Source organism: Centroberyx gerrardi, chromosome 3 (genome assembly GCF_048128805.1).
Source record: "Centroberyx gerrardi isolate f3 chromosome 3, fCenGer3.hap1.cur.20231027, whole genome shotgun sequence".
In the NCBI taxonomy this organism is placed as follows: Eukaryota; Metazoa; Chordata; class Actinopteri; order Beryciformes; family Berycidae; genus Centroberyx; species Centroberyx gerrardi.
Genome location: NC_135999.1, coordinates 4,798,398 through 4,819,018, shown reverse-complemented (window position 1 = coordinate 4,819,018; position 20,621 = coordinate 4,798,398). Strand labels below are relative to the sequence as shown.

Below are 20,621 nucleotides of genomic sequence, written 5' to 3'. Positions count from 1 at the left end.
GCCATGTTTGAATCAGAATAATACAGTAAAGCCTGAATAATTCAGTAGGATCGGAGCATCTCAGCAGGATTAACAGCAGATGCATACAAAATACTTTTTTTTTTTTTTTTTTTTTTTTTTTTTTTTTTTTTTACATCTTTTGACCAAAAAAAAAAAAAAAAAAAAAAAAATTCAATCCATCCGGGAAATTGGCTGGTGTGATCTCTCTTAATAATAATTAAGCCCCACACAGCAGGGAGGGAGGATTCTCATGCGCACATATGTGGCCGTATCAAGCACTTGAGTATCAGAAATTCAGGCTGCTCCTCTTCAGAGGGGCTTTTTACACACTTGACATTATACTTCACCTCGCACCATAATCATAATATAATCATATCATAATAATAGTAATAATAAGAATTCAAAAAGCTTTCTCTGCTCTGTCTCTCACTCACATACACGCACGCACACACACAGTCTCTCGCTCAAACGCATGCGAACAAACACACCAGCGCAACCGTTCATGGTCACTGCTAAACAGAGAGCCATCATACATGATGAGAAATCCTGGGATTGAACCAATTTTCTCAACGACTGAGAAATGTTAAAAACACATCATCCCCAAAGTGCTTAATTATGTATTCAGTCTTTGAATGCCCCAAAATCATTAGACCCTCTCACATGCTTCGTCTCTCAATGGTCCTCTCAGCTCAGTCTCTACGCATGGAGTACGATATAAAGCGTTACACATTGAAACCTACACACTGATAATTGTTAAGCAGATTAGTCCAGTAGAATGATTTATTTTATAGCAACATGAGTGAGAGAGAGAGAGAGAGAGAGAGGGAGAGGGAGAGAGAAGAAGAGAGAGAGAGGGAGGGAGAGAGAGAAAAGGCAGATCTGGGTTTCCCCTTCAGAACATAGCTACCGCAAATGGCAGGTTTGGGACTAGGCTGACACTGCCAGTCCATGCCGATCTTAAGATCTTGATACGTGGGCAACACTTTGATGCAATGTAGGTCAGTGATTTCGTTTAAGGGGTAATAAGTAAGATTTTTCATTGGGGGAGGTGGGAAATGAGTAACTCCACCCACATGGAAAGTCAGGCAGGCAGAGGAGAGTCAAGAAATAATGAGAACATTTAAAATTAGTATTAGATATCACTTTCAGTCCTGGTTTCCATTCCTCCCAAACTATTTTTCTTTTTAGGTGCTTGTTATCATCTCCTGAACCAGTTCTTTCTCCTGCTTACAGCCCATTCTGTTTACATTGCTCCAAAATGTTGCCCACGTACCACGGCCTTTAGGGAGGCTGACCCCCAGTGAGCACCCAGGGTCAACTTCGCCACAGAGAGAGAAGAGAGAGGAGAGCAGGGCAAAATCGACCCTTCTGATTGGCGGACGGCGGCTGATGGCTGGGTTAGTATTATTAGCGCTCTGCCTATCCGTGTGGGGTTGAAGGGCAACAGCCGGGGTTCAGGGGTCAGGGGTCAGGGGTCAGGGGTCAGCTCACAGTTTGGACTGCAGAGGCTTCAGGTACTTGTGGTAGGACTCGTGAACCTGGGGAGGGAAGAAGAGTGGGGGAGCAAGTGTTAAGCTAACAAAAGTTTGAGGAGTGTCCTGATGCGGTACACCCCAACCACCTAGTACTCAAAGCAAGTTAAAGAATTGTTTGCCACTACTATCATGTAGCCCAGGTCGGACCCTGACTGACCTCAGTGCGGTTGAGGGGGGAGCGGCGGGCCCACTCGAACATGTTCTCATAGACGTTCCCGTCGTATCGTCCCAGGACGGACTGCAGCATGGCGTCTTGGTAGTTGAAGGCGTCCACCAGCGGCACGGCGTTGGGCCTCAGCTGAGACAGCAGCTCCTTGATACGAACGGAGACCTGCAGCACCTGGGGCACACTCAGCAGACCGGCCTGCGGGAAAACGAGAGAGATGGAGAGATGTGGATGAAAATGTGCCGCTGGGACACACTCAACCGCCCAGGCAGGGAGAAAGAGAACGGAGAGGCATTAGGTTTGCCTTGGCAAGTCCAAAAACCATCTGGTGCAAACTGTGGTCCTGATTTATACCCATCTTCAGACTCAAAAATGAGGCGTGAAGTCTCACATTTCTTTTTTTTTTTTTAAGTGAAAGCTCATTTAATAAGCCAAAATTTAATTTCAAGAGCTAAATATAAAACCAAAAAAAAAAAATATCAAAAGGACACAAGCTCGGTTGCCACACAGTATTTCTTATTCATTTACAAAAAAAGCCACTTCAACGAAAGACCTCAAAGTCATGATCATGAATAGTATCTGACACACAAAGCCCCCGTTTTGTTAGCTGGGAGACAAAGACGGCATTCAGTCCAATCTGTAACGCGGTTGAGCGGCTGGTTTTTCATACGGAAGTGGTCACTGAGGCCGACAGGCTGCACCGTATGGGGAACATGCAAATCACTGGGCAGCTTTGCAGAATCTTTACAGAGAAACAATTGCATGTGGGATTTTTAGCCTGAAGGACCAGAATTCAGCTGACTGGCATAAACCTCATGATGACTCGAGCCTTATTTGTTCCCTTACACATAGCCTTGGATCAACATTGTTCTTCATCAATACGTTTGCTCACAGCTCTGAATGAGCACCGCTCTTTGCACATCTAGATTGCCTTCTTACTCATGCCATCTGTATGTGCCAGTCAAGTGTGTCAGGTGAATAAACTATTGTACAAGCTTAGTAGTTCTTCTAGAAGCCTTCAAATAGAGTCCACTCTAACAAATTCCTTAGTTTTTAATATGGCCATGTACACATGCAGTCAGTGGGACACACACACACACACACACACACACACACACACAGGCCCATACACCTAACACACAGAGACAGAAGGCCAACAAACACACACCTGAACCTGCAAAGTCTGCAAATCTGCCATAGTTTTCCATTCCCCCCTACCCCCTGCCCCAATACACAGCTGACTATACATAGATGTTGTACTGTGCCATACAAAAACAAGTCAGCTTTAGCTCTCCATTTATATCATCTCCTGCAAGGTATTTAAGGACTCTAGCTTCAGATCAAAGGGCATGCATTGCCTGTACCCACGTGTTTGTGCACCGAGTAAACCTGTTCTGTTGATTCTTCTGCCGTTGCCCTATAAACTTTAACGTTAGGTAATGTTATTACATTATTAATGTTGTGGTATTTAAGAGAGATTAGTGGAATTTTTTAACCAATAACAGTGTCGTAATTCTTCAGTGCATTGAACTGAACACATGCGCCGTGGGTCTGTACAGGATCTGTGCTTGTTTCATTTCTGATCATTACTCTTACCTGTAGGAAGTGCCCAGAGTTCTGTGCGATGCCATGCAGGGCGTAGAGCAGAGCCAGGGTCGACAGCACTGAGTGTACCGCCGTGTCGCCGATCTCGGCCAGCTTGGCGGCGAACAGCTTCACCACAACGTAGTGACAGTGGGCCTGGAGACGAGGAACAGCAGGGACGGGCAAATGGACGAGAGAGAGAGAGAGAGAGAGAGATTCAGAGGGACGTGTGATGGGGAAAAACGGGATAAAAACACAGTGAGGATGAGTAGGATTGGAGTTCGACTTCTAGCAGCTACAGAACAACGCACTGGGCCTGGGACCTCATTTATATACACAAGCATGCGGCGCATAAAGTTTGAGCTTACCAAGCCAAAGGTGTGATTTGTGAGCTGTAAAAAGCTGTCAGTATATCTAATGAGCTAAAAATATCTTGATACCAAAATCAGTGGTATATAAGGAATGAACATCATATTAATCATTTTTAAATCATGTTCTTTGACATGATCGCATGATGGAATCAAGGATAGTGGTTTAATTAAAACTTCTATTGAAGCCCCTGAAGAGTGGGGGAAGATAAAATGTGAGGATTAAGCTTTGAGAGAGACTGAAATAAAATTCTCTCCATACACAGATACTGCATCTGTGTATGGAGAGAATTTTATTTCACACTCAATATTTCAGGCATGGGTTATCACTGGCCTTAGGACAATATTCAAGGATTGTCAGAGTTGGCCATGGGCCAATACAGCCACTTTTTTAACACTGCCTCCTGGGCTAAGGTTAGGTTTAACTTGTTTTAAAAATGCAAATGCATGCATGCACACACACTCACAAAACTGAACTTACATCTGATGCTCTGACCAGTTCGATGGCGCTGTAGTTCCAGGCGTCCTCCTGGCTCTTCCTGTGCTGCAACTCCTGCTGGATGCTCTTAGCTGCCAGCTCTACCAGTCTACAAAGAGAAACACAACCCCCGTTATCCAAAGGTGTTATTAGTAGAACGACCGCATTCAAAAGATAACACACTCATACCTGCCAGCTTAACCAATGTGCACGCAAACCTATCATCATCTTTGACGTTGTGCTTTCAGGGCAATGGTGGCTATCTGTTTACTTAAAAACACAATAGCACCTATTGGTCGCCCTTCAAATCTGTAAGTGCTCTTAGGCAGTGAAATATGTCATTTCATTTCATCAATTTCATCTAGATTTTCTGAAGGAGATATTGCAGGAATAAACATGCTGAGGGAGTAGGAGAAATGATCGCAACCACACACTCCTCCCTTGCCTTTCATCTCTCTGGTGTCCGACTTGGCGGGCCACATTATGTCGCCCTCCACCAGACCGGCTTAGCCCCTAAACTGTCTGTGCTGCCAAACGGATTTAGATGCGACTAAGGCCTGACAGTATGCAGGGATGATCAGGACAGCACAAAAAAAGTCAGAATCTAAGTAGGACGAAGGCAGGAAAATAGCCGACAGCGGAGTACAGCAGATTCACCCTGGACAACATCAGATCAGACTGGAAGGGAGACCATACAAACCACAGTTCGAGTAAAAGCAAGCCTAAAAATATCATTTTTAAAAGTGTTTTCAAAGGAGGAGGATACCGAGTTGGCAGGTTGCTCCAGAGCCTTGGGGCCTTGTGGAGAAAGCTGATCACTCTTAGTCTTCATGCTAGACTGTGGAACAACTAAAGGAGATTTTTCTACTCTTGTCTCCTCTTCTTCATTCACTCATTCCTCTGTTGTTTACGTGGCCGTCCAGTTTGCCGACCTCCACCCCGCACACCTAAACGCACCACATGCCAGCAGAGTTACTTGTCTCTTACTTGGCAGCCCGTAGTTTGTAGACCTCCACCAGGCTGGCCAGGTCGTTGATGTTGACCACGGTTGGCCTGGCGGAGACGGGCTGGGGCTGGACCCTCCGCTGCTCTGCTTCATTCAGGTACGACACAATACCGCTCAGCTGCTGGCCTGCCTGAGCCTGCCGATAGCTCTTCACCAGGTATCTGCGTGTACAAAGTAAGGACACACACACACACACACACACACATATACACACACACACACACGGGAAGGGTTATACATGCAAAGAGACAGAGTGAGAGGCAGTGAGATACTGAGGAAAAAATCCATCCTTGGATACACTTACAGTGTTATACATCATCAATTTGTGGTGTTAAATGTATTCTAGGACGAAACCCGCCTCTTCTGCTTCTACCTCTGTTAGTGATACCCTACATTTCCAAAAATGCTTTTCGACAACCCCCCAGAGAATGGACAATCAATCAAAGGTGGGCATATGAGCATGTAAAATATGGTTAGCTAATCAACTATCTTGTGAACATTGGGCCGTGTCTATGTTTGTGGCCACGCCCCTCACTCAAAACACAACATGTCTTGTGGCTGCATTGTATTGTGGTCCATTGAAGCTACTGTCAGTGGAGGAATACGGTATCTCTGCTTCTTCTACAATAGATTTCTCCCTGTATGATTGTTGAAAAAAACAAATGAGTCTAGAAAGAAGCTCTTGCTCTTTGATTCTAAGGGACTGACACCAAAACCTGACGTTTACCACTGATGTTTTAGATTGTTGAAAAACTTTATGCCATCAAACTCCATTGTAGTTGCACTGTAAGTATCTTGACATGACATCATATCGTCTATGGTTGGCCAGTTATTCACAGAATAAAAAAAATACACCACCAAACAACAAAATGGGCCCAGAAATGCAAGATAAATCACCAATAGCTGTTTTTTTTACCAGTGTTAAAGTGTTTTAGGGTGGATTTTTCCCTTAAGCAAGGCATACATTTACACACAAACAGTAAACATGTTTAGTAAAAACACTCAACAGTGTATGCCGGCCAAGCGCACACACTCCCATATGGGCATGCATAAAACTAATAACACATAAGACATAACACACACTACGCTTATTTCCATGCTGATCTAGTCCTTTTAAACCCATTTTTCACAAACACCAAGTCTGAGCAAGGTTTCATATATCACCCTAATCATTCCCATTCAACTATTGCCGTGTTTCTCACACCCTTGCCCCTTGCGTGTGTGCTACATGTTCAGGTAGGAGCTCTTACATTTCCAGAGCTGTTCAACTAGACATCTTTGCCGAGGAAATTGTATCCCTTTGAAGAACAAAATATCACACAACAGGTTTCTGAAACTCTAGACGTTTGACCTTGGTAGTATTCAAGGTGCAAAACCATAATAGCTATCACTGTACATCATTTGGTGTGCAATGTCAACCGTGTTTGTTTTTGCTGAGGGAGGAGTGCGGGTGTGTCCCCTGCATTTGTGGCATGCTAGGTCTGCCGAGTGGGAGCATGTGTTTATGTCTGTATGCGTCTGTCTCTATTTGTCTCTGTCTTTCAATCTGTTTCTCTGTCTGGCGCTCTTTGTGTCTGTAGCAAGGTGTGTTACAAGAGTGATGAGTGAATAAGCAAGTGTGTGTCTGTGTGTATATGTGCATGAGTGAGAACATCCTACATATTATAACGCTTACGTAGCTGTGTGTGCATGTTTGCATTTGAGTGTGAGCGCTCATGTGTGAGTTTGTGTTTCCGTGTGTTAGGACGCAAACACTGCTGTTTGTGTTATAGCTGTGTGTGTGTATGTTTCTGTGTGATGAGGTACCTGGCAGTCTGCAGCATCATGACGGTGTTCTCTCCCTCATAGGTGCACGTGGGGGTGAAGGTGACGTAGATGTCTGGCAGGGCGCTGCTGCACGAGAAGCCGTGGCCGCCACACGACATGCGGCACACCTCGATGCCGGCGGTGGCTGCCCATGTGGTGAAGGCCTTCAGACCCGCAGACAGCGCATGGAGCTGGGTAAGGGGAGGGCAAACGTAGTGAACACTGCGAACATGGCTTTCTGCAAGCTCTTACCCTGAGTGTACACATGAGATTTCCAAAGAAAAACTGTGATCCAGAAGCCCAATAATGTCTCTGTGCAAAGTTGCAGAGGCAAAACACAGTAACCCCCATGCATGAACACCTGAGACGTACAAATCCCAGTCAACTATGCACATGAGCGCATTAGAGACGTAACAATACCATCAACTAACGTTTCAGTTCAATACACGATACTGGGTTAACGGTTCGATATTACAAAATCTGAATGAGACAATCTGACAAATCCATGGCACAGCATGTTGCTAGTGTTACCTGTCATTAAAAGGCAAGACTCTCCATACTTTCCTTGTCTTATCAGTTGTATTTTTGCTATTATCTTCCTTAATTGGAAACCCAAAATGCTTAAACCAACAAAATGCTTAAACAGACTTACTTACATCTTGTCGCCTACTTCATCTACACAGTAGTAATTGGGTCATCACCCCAAGCTAAAACGTGATAGCCCTGTGTTCTCTAGTATTCAAACAATGCAAAACAAAAAGAAAAAGAGTGTTTCTTAGATATTAGACCGCAGCTGAAATGGCAAACTTTTTTTCAACTCCATGATGCATATTGTCAAATTTTGGGTCGCCAGATTTCGTATTGTCAAATTTTGTTTCACAAACTTTCGTTACATCCCTATAAGCTAACCTGTTGTACTACGCTTTCCACATATACATCATTGAAAAAGTTGTATATACTCATAATGTAGGTTTTCTAGGAGTGCAAATTCTTAGGCAGCTGCCTTGTGTTTCCCAGTCTACCTTAGAAATCAGCTCCTTGGCCACGACAGGTGTGCTACAATAGTTGGGCAGGTCTATACGCCTAACTGTAACATGAAATGTAGCCAGTGATAGCCGTGATGCAGTATCTTCCTAGGTCTGGACTAAGTGTATAATATGTTGAGATGTAGAGTGGTTATAATGACATATTCCACATTAAACTGGATAACAAATGAATTACCATGACAAAATGGTGCCACCAACACAGATAACAAAGAGTGTGTAATCTGTTGTCTGTCAGCAAGCCACATAGATAGTGGGATCAAAGTCTGTACTGTCAGTATGAAGCCCTTCTGTTCATTAGTCCCAGCTCAGACAGTTCGCTGAAATATAAGTGTGTGTAGCCTACTAATTGCAGTCAGTTAATCAGTCACAGACCCAGTCACAACACAGATCCGCGAGTTAGTTAGTATGACTGAGCGAATTCCCGTCTTGTCAGCCAGTCAAGTCAGTCAATATGCATCATCATCAGCCAGTCGGTAGTTCAGCCTCATTCAGGCAGCGGTCTCACACAAGTGAGCGCATGTATGTCTGTTCAGTACCTCGGGCAGCTCACTGAAGTCCCCCTGGCTGATGTCTCCGGTGATGCGGTGGTAGGTCGTGTTCATGTACTGGCCCACAAAGTGAAAGGCGTAGGCCGTAGCCAGCAGGGGGAACAGCTTGTACTGCTGGGCTTGGTAGTCCAGGATCTGGGGCTCTGGCTCTCTGCAGGACAGGAGAACACAGGTCTTTCAGAGTTTTCACCAACAGCTTTTGAGCAGTAAGGGTTGTACTTTCACTTGATATCCATGGATGTGATCAGGAATCAATCTTTCCAGAAGAATTAGTTGGAAGTGTGATAACCCAAGCTTGTACCTGGGTTGCGTCAAAGCCCCTGACGTTGGCCGTTGAGACTTGAACTTGTGAATTACCCAATAAATAACAATTGAAAAATAACTTCATTTTATTTATCTCAAAGCTGTTTTTTAATTGGCTAAAATTAAATCCCCTTCCTGAAGCTTCCACACACAAGACAAGTGACTCCTATCCAGTCAGTCTGTTATGAGAACAAAAGTGAAACTTGTGTTTCTATGCTCCAAACTGATAATTATGATAATTATAATTATATGTTTCTATAGATTCATGCATTTTATGGAAATAGTTAGTGTTGATATATGTTTCCATTTTCCATATCTGAATATAGACTACATCTAGAATATAAAATTCCAATAATTTTACAACATTGTCTATTTTTCAATTTTTATAAAGGGCTCCTTAAATATTCTGGGGTGCACCTCAAGTTTTGGAGGTTGGGAACAAGTTAATTTAGAGCCCTGTACAGGCATGTTTGTTTGGTTGAGCATGCATAAGCATGAGTGCCTGCGTGTGTGTTTGACTTTGTGCAATGTTTGTGTAGCTGTTTGCTTGACTGTCTCTGTGTTTGTGTAGCTGTTTGTTTGACCGTCTCTGTGTGTTTGTGTTAATGACTAACCCTGGACGGATTTCAGACTGGTGCCGGACGGAGCTGTAGCGGATGGCGATGGTGCAGGACTTGGAGAGGGCGCGGGCCGACTCGCCTACGATCATGGAGCGGATGAAGACCATGGTGCCGTAGGTCAACTTGGAACTAGGAGGCTTCGCATAGCTGCCGTCTGGCTCCACCTAGTGGACAAAATAAACAAAACACAGTCAATCTGACTGCAGCTGCTTGAGGTGCCAGAGTACAAGTCGCACCTTAAGCAAACACACAGGCATACAGTATACATAGTGCACACTGATCTCACAAACACATACAGGGCAGATGAACTGGAAATTCATATAGCAAAAAAAAAAAAGAGCAGCACACTGTTAACTACACTGATAGCAATGCGCTCACAGAGAACCAAACCTACAGGACATAGAAGACGTCTGATACACATGCTTCATTAGTTCAATAAACAAAAACTTCAAATCAAATGAATCTAATAAGTTACCAAAACCCATAGAAGCACCTCGTTCTTATCTACTCAAATAATAATAGCACGTTACCTGGGCATATTTCATCAGCATGTTCTCACGTGGGATTCGCACGTTCTCTAGTTTCAGGAAGCCGTTGTCAACTTCATGAAAGCCAAACTTGGGGCCGATGTCTCCAACCACAATCCCTGAGAGCGAGAGACAGAGAGAGAGAGAGACAGAGAGAGAGAGAGAGAGAGAGGAAGATGAGTAATGGCAGAGAGATAGGAAAAGTGAGGCAGAGACAAAGGGAGCGACAGAAAGATAAATGAGGGCTGACTTTTCCACCAAAACCACATCCAGAGGGAGAAATAATCAAAGACAACCACAGGGCAGCGGTTACCTGGCAGTGCTTCATGGGTGCTCATGTTGCGGATGGGTACGATGAAGGCGTGCAGACCGTGGCAATTCCCCAGAGTGTGAAGCTGGGCTAGGACTATCGCATGGTTGGATGTCTTTCCAACTGGAGAGGGAGGGAGAAGGTAAAAAGTGGTTATCATGATTAATAATCGTGATCACAATCTTAAGCAAAATAATCAGGATTATAATTGTTGCCATAATTGTGCAAGCCTATTGCAGAGTGAGGGTACTTACGCCCTCCAGGCCACCATTTGATGGAGCTGACCGTGGGACTGTTCAAGACAAACTCCTGTGTGGCTGGGTCGTATGTGGCGGTGGTCTCCAGCCCTCTGAGGTGGGTGCCTAGAGGAAAGGGAACACATCAAGGCCCACCAAACACACACACACACACACACACACACACACAGTGTACACAATAGCAAGGCAGAAAGCAGGTTATTACTCATTCTAAAGCTGCAGTGGTTTAGCCCATAAACGTTTTTGACAAATCTGACAAATGGTGTCATCCATTCATGCATAAAATAGTATCTGAATTCATTACAGTGAAATATATGAATCCAAAGCAGTGACACTTTTCAATTAGAGTTTGAAAATGAAGGAGGAAAGTAGTGTCCCTTGCAGGTGTTTGACAGATCTAAAAACCAATGTAAACTGCATCATATTTTTTAAGACAATCCATTTTGCACTGTTCCTAGTACACATCACTTGCTTGACCAACTGGGCATTTGCATCTACTCCAAACAAAATGGGGCCCGAGGGGGAGTGAGAATGGGTTTCCTAATCTGTATTCATTCTGAAAGGCCTATTTCAGATGGAATGTGTGTTGGATCCGGTTCTGGCTGCAGGCCAGAAACGGATCCAACACCGAGCTCAAGGGAACATATTTCATATAAAAATCTAGAAAGATTTTTAGTAAAGCGGCATTTTGCTGGCCAACTGAACATTTGAGTCAGCTGAGTCAAAACAAAATGCGGACAAAAGGGGGCAGGGAGGGAAAGAGAGGGGGTTAGTCTTTAGAGGACGACCTGACACAGCCTGGTGGCCGGCAGCGTGACGGCTGGTGGCAGAGCCCATTCCAGAGGCTGGACATGCAACGTCATGCTGCGCTGATCAAAGTCACGATTTCTGACTGCTGATTTCTACCTGAAAACTTCCAAACCAAGTTTCATGCAGTGTATGTCACCTGGCTACAGGAGATATCAGACAAATTATCAGACCACAGAAAAAGTAGACCAATATTGATAACCCCAATTGATCTTCAGATGTCAATGGCACATTCTTAGAAATTTAACCCCCAATCTGTTTTTGCAGTATGGCGCCACCTGTCGAAACGCTATCACACCACTTCATGCAAAACGGTGCTGAGATTGGGACTGCTGGTCTGTTCAGTTTACCGTGGCCCATCTCAGTCTGCGCGTAGGTGCCGATGATCTCCAGATTCCAGGCCGCCATGAAGAAACGGTCCATCTGCTCTGGGGTGGCCTGGTTGAGCAGTGTGGGCAGGAACATCCCTAGATGGATATCCAGGGGCGCCGACCGGTCACGGTGTACACAGCTGGGCCAGGGAGCACAGGGCAAATGGAAAAGAAAAGTAGGAGGAGGAACAGTACGAGGGGAGGTAATGGGGAGATGGCAGGAAGGAGATAGGTGGGGGATTTTTGATGGAAGCCCTCACAGGGAAGGGTTGAGCCAACGGAACCACAGATGAAGAGTGAAGTTTGGGTTAAATTTAAAGAAATGAAAAGATGACAGGGATGACAGGAAATAATTGATATTGTTCACATCAGGGAGGTTGAAGGAATAGATAGATATAGATGGAGGTTGTGCAAGCATACAGTGGAGAAACAAGTGGAAAAAAACAAAACAAACTTGTGACCATGTCATGCAAAGTGATTGCAAAGTGCTGATTTTGAACACCTTTCATAAATTGGCTTGAATCAGAAATGGGTGATTATATTCAATTATTCATCCATAATGACCTCATTATGTTTGTGATAGTCTCTGTTCATGTCCCACATGCTACAACACATTCATTTTTTTCCAATAATCTTTCAATAATATAAAAAACATTGTTGACTGATATATAGATCATTATTGAATTAAATTTGGGGAAAGCAACACCTGCTTTCAGGAAATTAAAGAATTAAAAAGGTCTAAAATCAAAACCCGCCAAGAACCAGATGACAGTAAAATTTGTGTTTGGCTGATAAGTCAATAAGGGTCACCTGCCACACCGGCCAGTAACTTTTTGAGACGATAACATTTGAAAGCCCCCATTATACCTCTTCTCAAACTTTGTCCCTGCTGACCACTGTACACTCTGTCTGACCGTGAGTCAATCAAGTCAAAGCAAAAGCAATGGCTCTGTATCAAACAGGTTCCTGAATGGCTGCATGTTACGCTGCCTTGACACAGAGCGGTAGCACCTAAATTAATGCAATTCACAAATGCAAATTTTCCAATAAAGAAACCTAATTTCATTGCTCTGATCAGTGAACTCAAACAATACATAAACACTATTTCAGAAAGTACTAATAAAAACTGTATCAACCCCCTAGCATAATGCTGTTCATTCTATACTATTGTTGCATTTGATGTCTTGTATACTTATTGCTGTTCAATAACCCCCACCTCCCCCCTTAACATTATTCCCATATAGCAACACATAGCAGGTGTAAGGCCACCAAAAACCAAAAAAAAAGAACACATATTGGATGTTTCACGCAGGGCATGCTTCTACACAAACTAGCATTGAAAACTGGTAGGGACATATTTCTATAAAAAAATATATATATTATTTTGGCCGGTAAAAATTATTCTTGGCAGGTACAGTAATTTTTTTAGTTTACCAGTTCTTGGCAGGTGAGCTAAAAAGTTGATTTCAGACACTGGTGTGCCAACCTCATCCATGCTAATTTACCAGCGGCTACTGGCTCCAAGCCTGGAAGAATGTATTAAGCATAATAGCTTTTGAAATGAAATATATTATATATATTATGAGAGAGCGTGAATGAGGCAGTTAGTCAAGGGCATATCAGGTCATGACAGACGAGGCTCAAGGTCCTTGGCCCAGTGTTGGCCCAAAAACACAGGTAAACAAAATGCAATTAGTAAGCCCAGGGCCATCAGTCCTAAGAATGCAACACGGTCATGGACAGATGGGACGGATATCCATAATAATGTCCACTTGGCTGTGTCATAGCAATGCAACAAAAGCACACATTGCTGGCTTGGCCTACATTCTCTCTCTCACCACAGATTTCTCGGCCTCTCGGATAACAAAGGGATATTCAGGAGCTGGAACTCGATCTCTTTATAGGCTCCCAGACTGCATGTTTTTGCAGCACAGCTTGTATCTTGTCTTCCTTTTGAGACAAGATTAGGATGAACAGGAGAAAAAGCTTTGTCCTGACCAGTTTCATCTAGCCATTCGGGCATATGACTGTCTACCAATTCAACCTCTTTCCCACACATTGACTTTTGGGGACTAAACTTTCTAATGTCTGAACCAATGAAGAAGGTAATTTGCTAATTTGTTAAGAGTAGCTCAGATTTAGAAATGTCAGCGTTGGAAAGAAATTAAGACACAGAAATCGAAATACACACATGCTTCATTAGTTACTAACCAGTGACTTTCATTACATAAAGGAGGAAGGAGAGAGTTGTGAGAAGGGAAGCAGTAGAACTAACACCTAAACTACACACAGCATGTGTAACATAGGTGTATCTGAACTTGTTGCAGCCTAGTTGCAGCATTTTAAGCTGCTATACCAGTTCCGTTCTTGTGCCGTGGCGGTCTACTGGTTGTGTTGTGCCTATCTATGTTTTACCTATGGGTAAGTAGGGCTGGGTGATATGGCCACAAAAAAAACAACTGCATGATACAATTAAGCAATTAACATCCTATCATGCTCTGTGGCATGTATAAAAATGCTGAGCAGGCCCAGTTGACCTCGATTTCGGATAAAGATGGCAAGAGGAAAAGATCCAAGTGACTTTGAACGAGGGTTCATTATTGGGGCACGGATGGCAGGAGCTTCAGTCACAAAGACTGCTTAACTGGCTAGTGTTTCAATAGGAACAGTGACTAAAGGGACATCTGCATTTAGATCTATGGGAAAGGCATCAGTAAACGGGGTCAGAAATTGTGGTCGAAAGCGCACATTCGATGACCGTGATGCTCGTGCATTAGTGCGATATGTAAGGAAAAACAGAAGAGCAACTCTTCTTCAGGTGACTGAGAATGTCAATGCAGGACGTGATCAGACTGTCAGCAAGAACAGTCCGTCGACAACTGCATAGAGAGGGATAGATTTGCATAGTCTGAGAAAAACAGAAGCCATGCACATCTCAAAAGTTGCGGCTCTGATCTGGCTCCGTTTCAGATCCGGCAGCGTGCTGCGTGAGCAGCCAGTGGTAAATGGCTGAAGTAAATGGCTGCGTATCTGAACGGACATAACAGAAACACATCTGGGGTAGCTGAGCCTTAACTAATGTTGGTGGTTAGAGTTCTTGTAATAAATACGAGCTGAAATTTTTGATACCTTGTCTCTGCACAATGTTTAGGCTTCAGCATTGAGATTAAGGCTATGAAAAGCTATAATGAGGAACCAACGCATCCTGAGGCTAACCTGAGGCAAACTATTGTGGCAGTAATGTTAGTAATTCAGCTACAGCTACTGAGCAACTACCGTCTCTTGCTAGAACAAAGTAAAATGTATACACACTCGAAGCAAACAAGTAAGTACTTTCATGTTTCTAAATGATTGATATCTGTCAAACACCTACAAGAAATCACAAAAGCCTACTCTTAGGAACTTAGAAGTAGAAGTATTTGAACAGCTTTCCACACCTGTTCAAATAGGCCTACTTTTCCTCCCCCAAATTGTGGAATTTGTGTATTATTTTGGCTAAACATGTAAAAACACAAATGGCATTTTATAGCGTGAGAATGTGTTTGGAGGCACTGAACAACGAAACAGCGAGTAAGTTAAAGGCTAAGTCCAGGACTGACCGTGTCCCATCTCAGTTTGGGCGTAGGTGCCCAGGACCTGGAAGGACTCTGCCAGAGGGACCCATTTCTTGAACTGCTGGGGGTCGCACTGGCTGTACAGGGTTGGGATGAACATGACGAAGTGCAGACCCAAGGCCTCATGACAGTTGCCCCGAAACAAACTGGATGAAGGGAAGGTATGAGATACAGTACTGAACTTAAATCCAGGCTTTGCCTATTTTCTATTTAACAACTTTAGAGTGGCTCAAAACGTTCTTCAGTGTTCTCTAATTTACCTAAATGCTTTGGTGTCAGACAGAAGTGTGAAACAGGGCGATTGACATTTGCCTACTTGTCAACCCACAGTCCAGCGAGGTCTGTTACCCTGAGCCCTTCGGCAGGTGAATAGTTTCAGCGCTGGGCATGAGGTCATTGTCCCCATCTGGAACATTGCCAGAGTTTGACACATCCCCAAAGATGGCACCGATGTGCTCATCAGTTGTTTTTTTTTCTCTCTCTCTCTCTCTCTCTCAATAGCACTAGTTCAATTTCTGCCTCTCTGAAGTTCTTCTTTTTCACTTTTTTCCATGCCATCTCAGTCCAGATGTAATATTTCTGCTTTCCTGAAGCATAATAAGACTAGTAAAGGTAAGGGTTACTGAATGGTGAGTGACGGTGAGGGAAACTAAGTGAACAGCTCACGCACTGCAGAGATTTCTGCATTCAAAACCACAGGAGCGGACTGAGGCTGTGTTTTTGCTGTTGTTTGAAGGCCCTCCTACCACAGTGTCGTACCCTGACATGCCCATGACACTCGCCCCCAAAAAACTTGCACTTGCAGTCCGCAAACTATGCAGTGACTTGTTAGCCTGGGAGCTACCTAGCATTAGCATCCGGGTGCTTTACCTTTTGTTTGTTATTCTATCTTGACTAGATAGCCTTCTAGCTCACCAATAGCAATAATAAGTGGCTTGTAAATTACATTTATACCATTACTGAATATATTAGCTAACCTCGCTGGAGAAATTTAATTTCATGTTTTCTAATTCATCAATTTGTTATCATGCTCCTCCGCGCAGCTTGTAGAAAGAACGTTGGAAAAAAGGTCCGTTCCAATTGGCAATTTTATTACTAAGCGGTTGGGTGTTCCGGTAAATGCATGTAATCCACCACAAAATCGCAGTGGGCATGTGTTTGAGGAGGGGCCAAGCATTGTATCTATTTTTACTGGTTGTTGTAATAACAACACGGATCGATAGCGGTCAGCATTGAACCAGAAAATACATGCAGACCCTTTAAGATCTAAGAACGCACGTCCCATTTAAGAGTGGTATTCATCAAAATATGCATGTGAATACAATTGATAAAGGCCCTGTGTTTATTGACACACAACTGTGTCAGGGACGTGCTGTAGCCTAAAAGATAAGATGAAGGCAGTAAAAAATGTTTTATTGGTTTCAGTAAAAAACAGAGCAGCAAAATCCCACAGCGAGAATGATCCTATAATAAACACCCAACTCTTTATATGATATCAATTTCTTGAAGAAATGAAGTGACAAATCAAATGATCTGGACAGTATCTGAACTTGGTTTACACAGCAGTTCATCACTTTACCATCCCTCTTAATTTCATAATACCTTCTAGTCATTTAGATTAGGGTTGGACTGGACCTTATTACAGCATGTACAGTAAAGTGGCTCACTACTCTTCACTACTCTTGGCTAATAAGCTAACATACATTCATCCATCTTATACCTGAATGTTAAGATCTTATTCATAAGTGAACAAACACATACAGATGTAGATTCATGAGTCCAGGCGACATTTGACATAACTTCCCAAAATACACTACTGTATGTACGCATTTGTGTCTGATGCAAAAGGCGCTCTGCATAAACACTGGATAAAAGCATCATGCTGCCCAGTACAGCTACAGTAAGTACAGTCAGTAAGAGCAATGCCTTGGTTCAGGGTGCTGACACCAGATGCACAAACTAGTTCACTTCACTACACAAGACCTTTGATAAACTTTCAACAATGCGGCGGATTTATTATCAGACTAAAATATTTAAATTAGATAGCTTACACAGTTTGGTTTTCCCAAATCAGCTTTGTGTTAAGATCATCTTACATATTTTATCAAGCATGCAAGCTTTAGAGAGCAAAGATCTTGCATACCCTCTGACACAGTTTCAATGGTGACCTTTGCTCTGCATAGCAGAGTAGCTGTGTCATGCTGTGTTTCATGACTGGCTCGTTGTGGAAACGATCGCTGGATGGATAAGAAACCTAAAGCCCGGTTTTGTTCACTACAAGGCCAAACATAGCTAACCAGAACTTGGGACAAGTTATTATTTATGTAACTCACTTTATTCAAGGACAAAATTAATGTGATTCTTTGCATTTTGTTATCATCAGAGGCTATTTCTCAGCTAGGCTAGTTTCAAATTTACAAAACATGTTATTGAACTTGTGCCATGAACATGTGAATTGGTCCAGACCATGGCCCATCTGTGGAAAGAGGCTAATCACTGTCCCTGTAAATACACGTGGGAGGACAGAGCATTGTAAATGCCCCCTTTATTTGAGATCAACTGCCATAGTTATTGGATATGCTGATATCATAGTACACCATGGGCAGACCTAAGCCCTTTCTGGACAGGATCAGTACTGCAGGACAGTGTTGTTTAGTACATTGCACATCAGTGATTTTAATTAATGATTGAGATTTCTGCAGAGACGTAGTATCATTCCCTCTAGATAGGTTGAAGTAGAAGAAACACCTGTATCTCTCGGAAAAAAAACTGTCTTGAAAGATAACAGGTAGTACATTAGCATGGGAAAGCAGGTTGCTATGATGTTTCAACCTGGTGAAAGGGGAAAACTATGGGCCACCACCTACAAGAATGATTAGCCAGCTGTAATGATTTAACAACTGAATTATGTAAGCCTATAAGAATGGATGATAAACTTCTCACGATGTTGAATAAAAAATAACAACTTAAACCAAGGTGTGAGTGATGAAATGTGAGAGGGTAACATGAATGAAACTGTTCTAGTACAACAGTTAGGAATGCAATGCAGCCAAGTTTTTTGTTGATGTCAATACTATACATTTAATCGATAAGTCTAGGCACTTAATTGTGACGTAATTTTCTTTTCACAGGAACTCTGACAGCCACATTGTTCTGTTCTTCAGCGGTTTCCATTTGGGCAATGGTCAAAGCTCCAAAAGCTACAAAATTTGATTGTAGCTCCATTGATTGTTAAAAAAATTAAACAAATCATGAATTTTTGGAAATTTGAGGAGGGTTGTTTTTGCTACAGTCATCCGGCTGTGCACAGTTTATGTGAATGTCATGAGTTTTGTTTGTTTTTCTGTAGACTTTGTTTGCTCAGGGTCAGCTTTTTAATATTTGACACAAATGCACTTAGGTGATACATGTGAGTTCATGTTTTACGCCAAACCAAACATTGCAATGTCAAGCACGAACAACAAAGTACAAAGTAGTTATGTTTCTCCATAGCAATTGGAGGTTGTGATCACAAAATGACTTGGGTGATGAAAAGCCTTCATTTTCCTTGTTGGTGGCATCAGAATTCAGTCTGAAAAATTGCCGTCCATCCCTGATTTCTAAATCACAATGTCTCAAAGAGTATTTACAACCTGAAAGCTGAGGTTAACTGTGTTTTCAAATGGGAAGTGTGCATCTACCGTCTTTCTCATATGGCATGAATAAAACATTATACCCTTTTTGTATCCACCTTACCTCTCATAACAGTGGATTTCCACAGTCTGTGAGGCTGTACTTCCTGAGCCTTGGAATCAGATGAATCTATTTGGATCTATGCAGGCCATTTTCACACCAAATACAATCCCGAGTTGACTGGTGGCCTCACATGCCCATTCATCTACCACTCCAGTTCTGTCTCTTGTGTCTTCCACATACCTCTTATAGCAGTAGATCTCGTCAGGGTCTGCAATGCCATATTCTCTGAGCTTCAGGATCATCTGGGCACTTTTTTTGACGGCCAGGTCATAGCGCTCGCTGCGGGACATGAAGTTTGGGTCCTCATGTTGAAAGTCTGGGTCATTGATGACCAGCGACTCTACAATAGATATTGGAAATCAATTCAGAAATGTATCTTTTGATCCATACGACTCTTGCCAGCAAAGACACATGGTGGTGAATGGAGTTAAGTAAGCAATAGCGTTGGGTATCAAGAACCGGTTCCAAATCAGAACTGGTTCCAAACTGTCAAGAACTGTGGATTCGTTAAGAAACAAAACAAACATGACACTTATGTGAAAGAGTACCCAGTAGGCATAAATTGGTTCACTGAACCAAATAACAGTGGCTTTTATGTGATGTTATTTTGGTTAAGTAAACATTACAAAAGGCAATGTTTTTGGATTGACAATTATCCAAAATTCATACAAGAAAAACAAGCATTCTGACATAATTACTCAATTCCAATCAGAGTCGTCCTATCTTGGCCTAACGTTAGTTAGAACCGATGCGTTTTATTCTCTTGCACTGAGAGCAGGTTTAACTAAACTCCATTCAAAAACCTGGCAACTTGCCTTGCTTACTGGCTAACCCCTATACCTGGCAGAACATGACTTAAGACATTAAACGAATAGTGAATGTCTACTGGTAAATTCGGCGTACATTTGATCCAACAAACAGCTTTTATTTCAATTGCATTTCAGCTTTCAGAAATGGTTCACGTGTACGCAACTGCCCACTACGTTTTGTTTTGGCAGAAGAATGTTGTGGGAATAACAAGCGAACCAGCTGGTTGAAATGTTATTGAAGCACGAGATGCTTGGTGGATTGTACTTATGCCGACTTCAGCAGTGTAATGTTCTAGCAGGTATGTATGTCTACTGATAGCAGGAACACCTTAAACTGACAGGTTTTTAATGGAGTTTGGCGCAGCATTCTCTCTAAGCAAGACGAGAACGACACCCATCGCAGCTAAATGTTAGCTAGCTGCTCTAGCCAGCGTTGCTTGTTGGCGAACGTTAGCTAATCACAGCATTGTTTGGGAACTCGTTTTTTTGGTTTTCATCACCATATTCTCTTCACAAATATTCATCAAAGCTATCTCTTGTCGACATTAAAGGTGGCAATAGCACAGAACACTAGTCGGGCAAGGAGGACATTTCAAACTCACCAATTTCTCGCCTCCTTCGGGTCTTTTCAGGTCCACCGTCCAAAATGTGGGTGAGCTTCTCGACGTCAAAAGTGGCACTTTGCCGCTCTTTTAAAATGTCAGGATTCATCGCTCTACGTGCCAGACCAA

General features: G+C 42.9%; 2 protein-coding genes across 4 annotated transcripts in view; one reads left to right on the top strand and one right to left on the bottom strand.

Annotated features, from left to right (window-relative positions):
- Positions 1-20,621, top strand: part of LOC139930186 (CD209 antigen-like protein D) — a 202,084-nt gene that overhangs the window by 90,984 nt on the left and 90,479 nt on the right. The window lies entirely within an intron of this gene.
- On the bottom strand, positions 135-20,613 carry acox1 (acyl-CoA oxidase 1, palmitoyl). Of its 3 annotated transcripts, none has more exons than XM_071911590.2 (14): positions 20,493-20,613; positions 19,262-19,421; positions 15,332-15,492; positions 10,552-10,659; positions 10,301-10,420; positions 9,991-10,106; positions 9,455-9,624; positions 8,526-8,688; positions 6,944-7,134; positions 5,119-5,298; positions 4,135-4,240; positions 3,298-3,441; positions 1,693-1,899; positions 135-1,538 (listed from the first exon to the last, which is right to left on the bottom strand). In XM_071911590.2, the coding sequence occupies exons 1-14, from the start codon at positions 20,599-20,601 to the stop codon at positions 1,488-1,490; spliced, it is 1,986 nt and encodes a 661-aa protein (XP_071767691.1). In that variant the 5' UTR covers positions 20,602-20,613; the 3' UTR covers positions 135-1,487. The 3 variants fall into 3 exon arrangements, with proteins under 3 accessions (XP_071767691.1, XP_071767690.1, XP_071767692.1); XM_071911589.2 differs by lacking the exon at positions 15,332-15,492 and adding an exon at positions 11,712-11,872; XM_071911591.2 differs by lacking the exons at positions 19,262-19,421; positions 20,493-20,613 and adding an exon at positions 11,712-11,872 and having other exon boundaries at positions 15,332-15,444.

Excerpts from the sequence above, each read along its gene's own strand:
- acox1 (XM_071911590.2), bottom strand. The coding sequence starts at position 20,601 with ATGAATCCTGACATTTTAAAAGAGCGGCAAAGTGCCACTTTTGACGTC. Across the intron at positions 15,493-19,261 it reads GAGATCTACTGCTATAAGAG|TTTGTTTCGGGGCAACTGTC; the intron begins GTATGTGGAAGA and ends CCCTTCATCCAG. Across the intron at positions 4,241-5,118 it reads TACAAACTACGGGCTGCCAA|ACTGGTAGAGCTGGCAGCTA; the intron begins GTAAGAGACAAG and ends TTCTCTTTGTAG.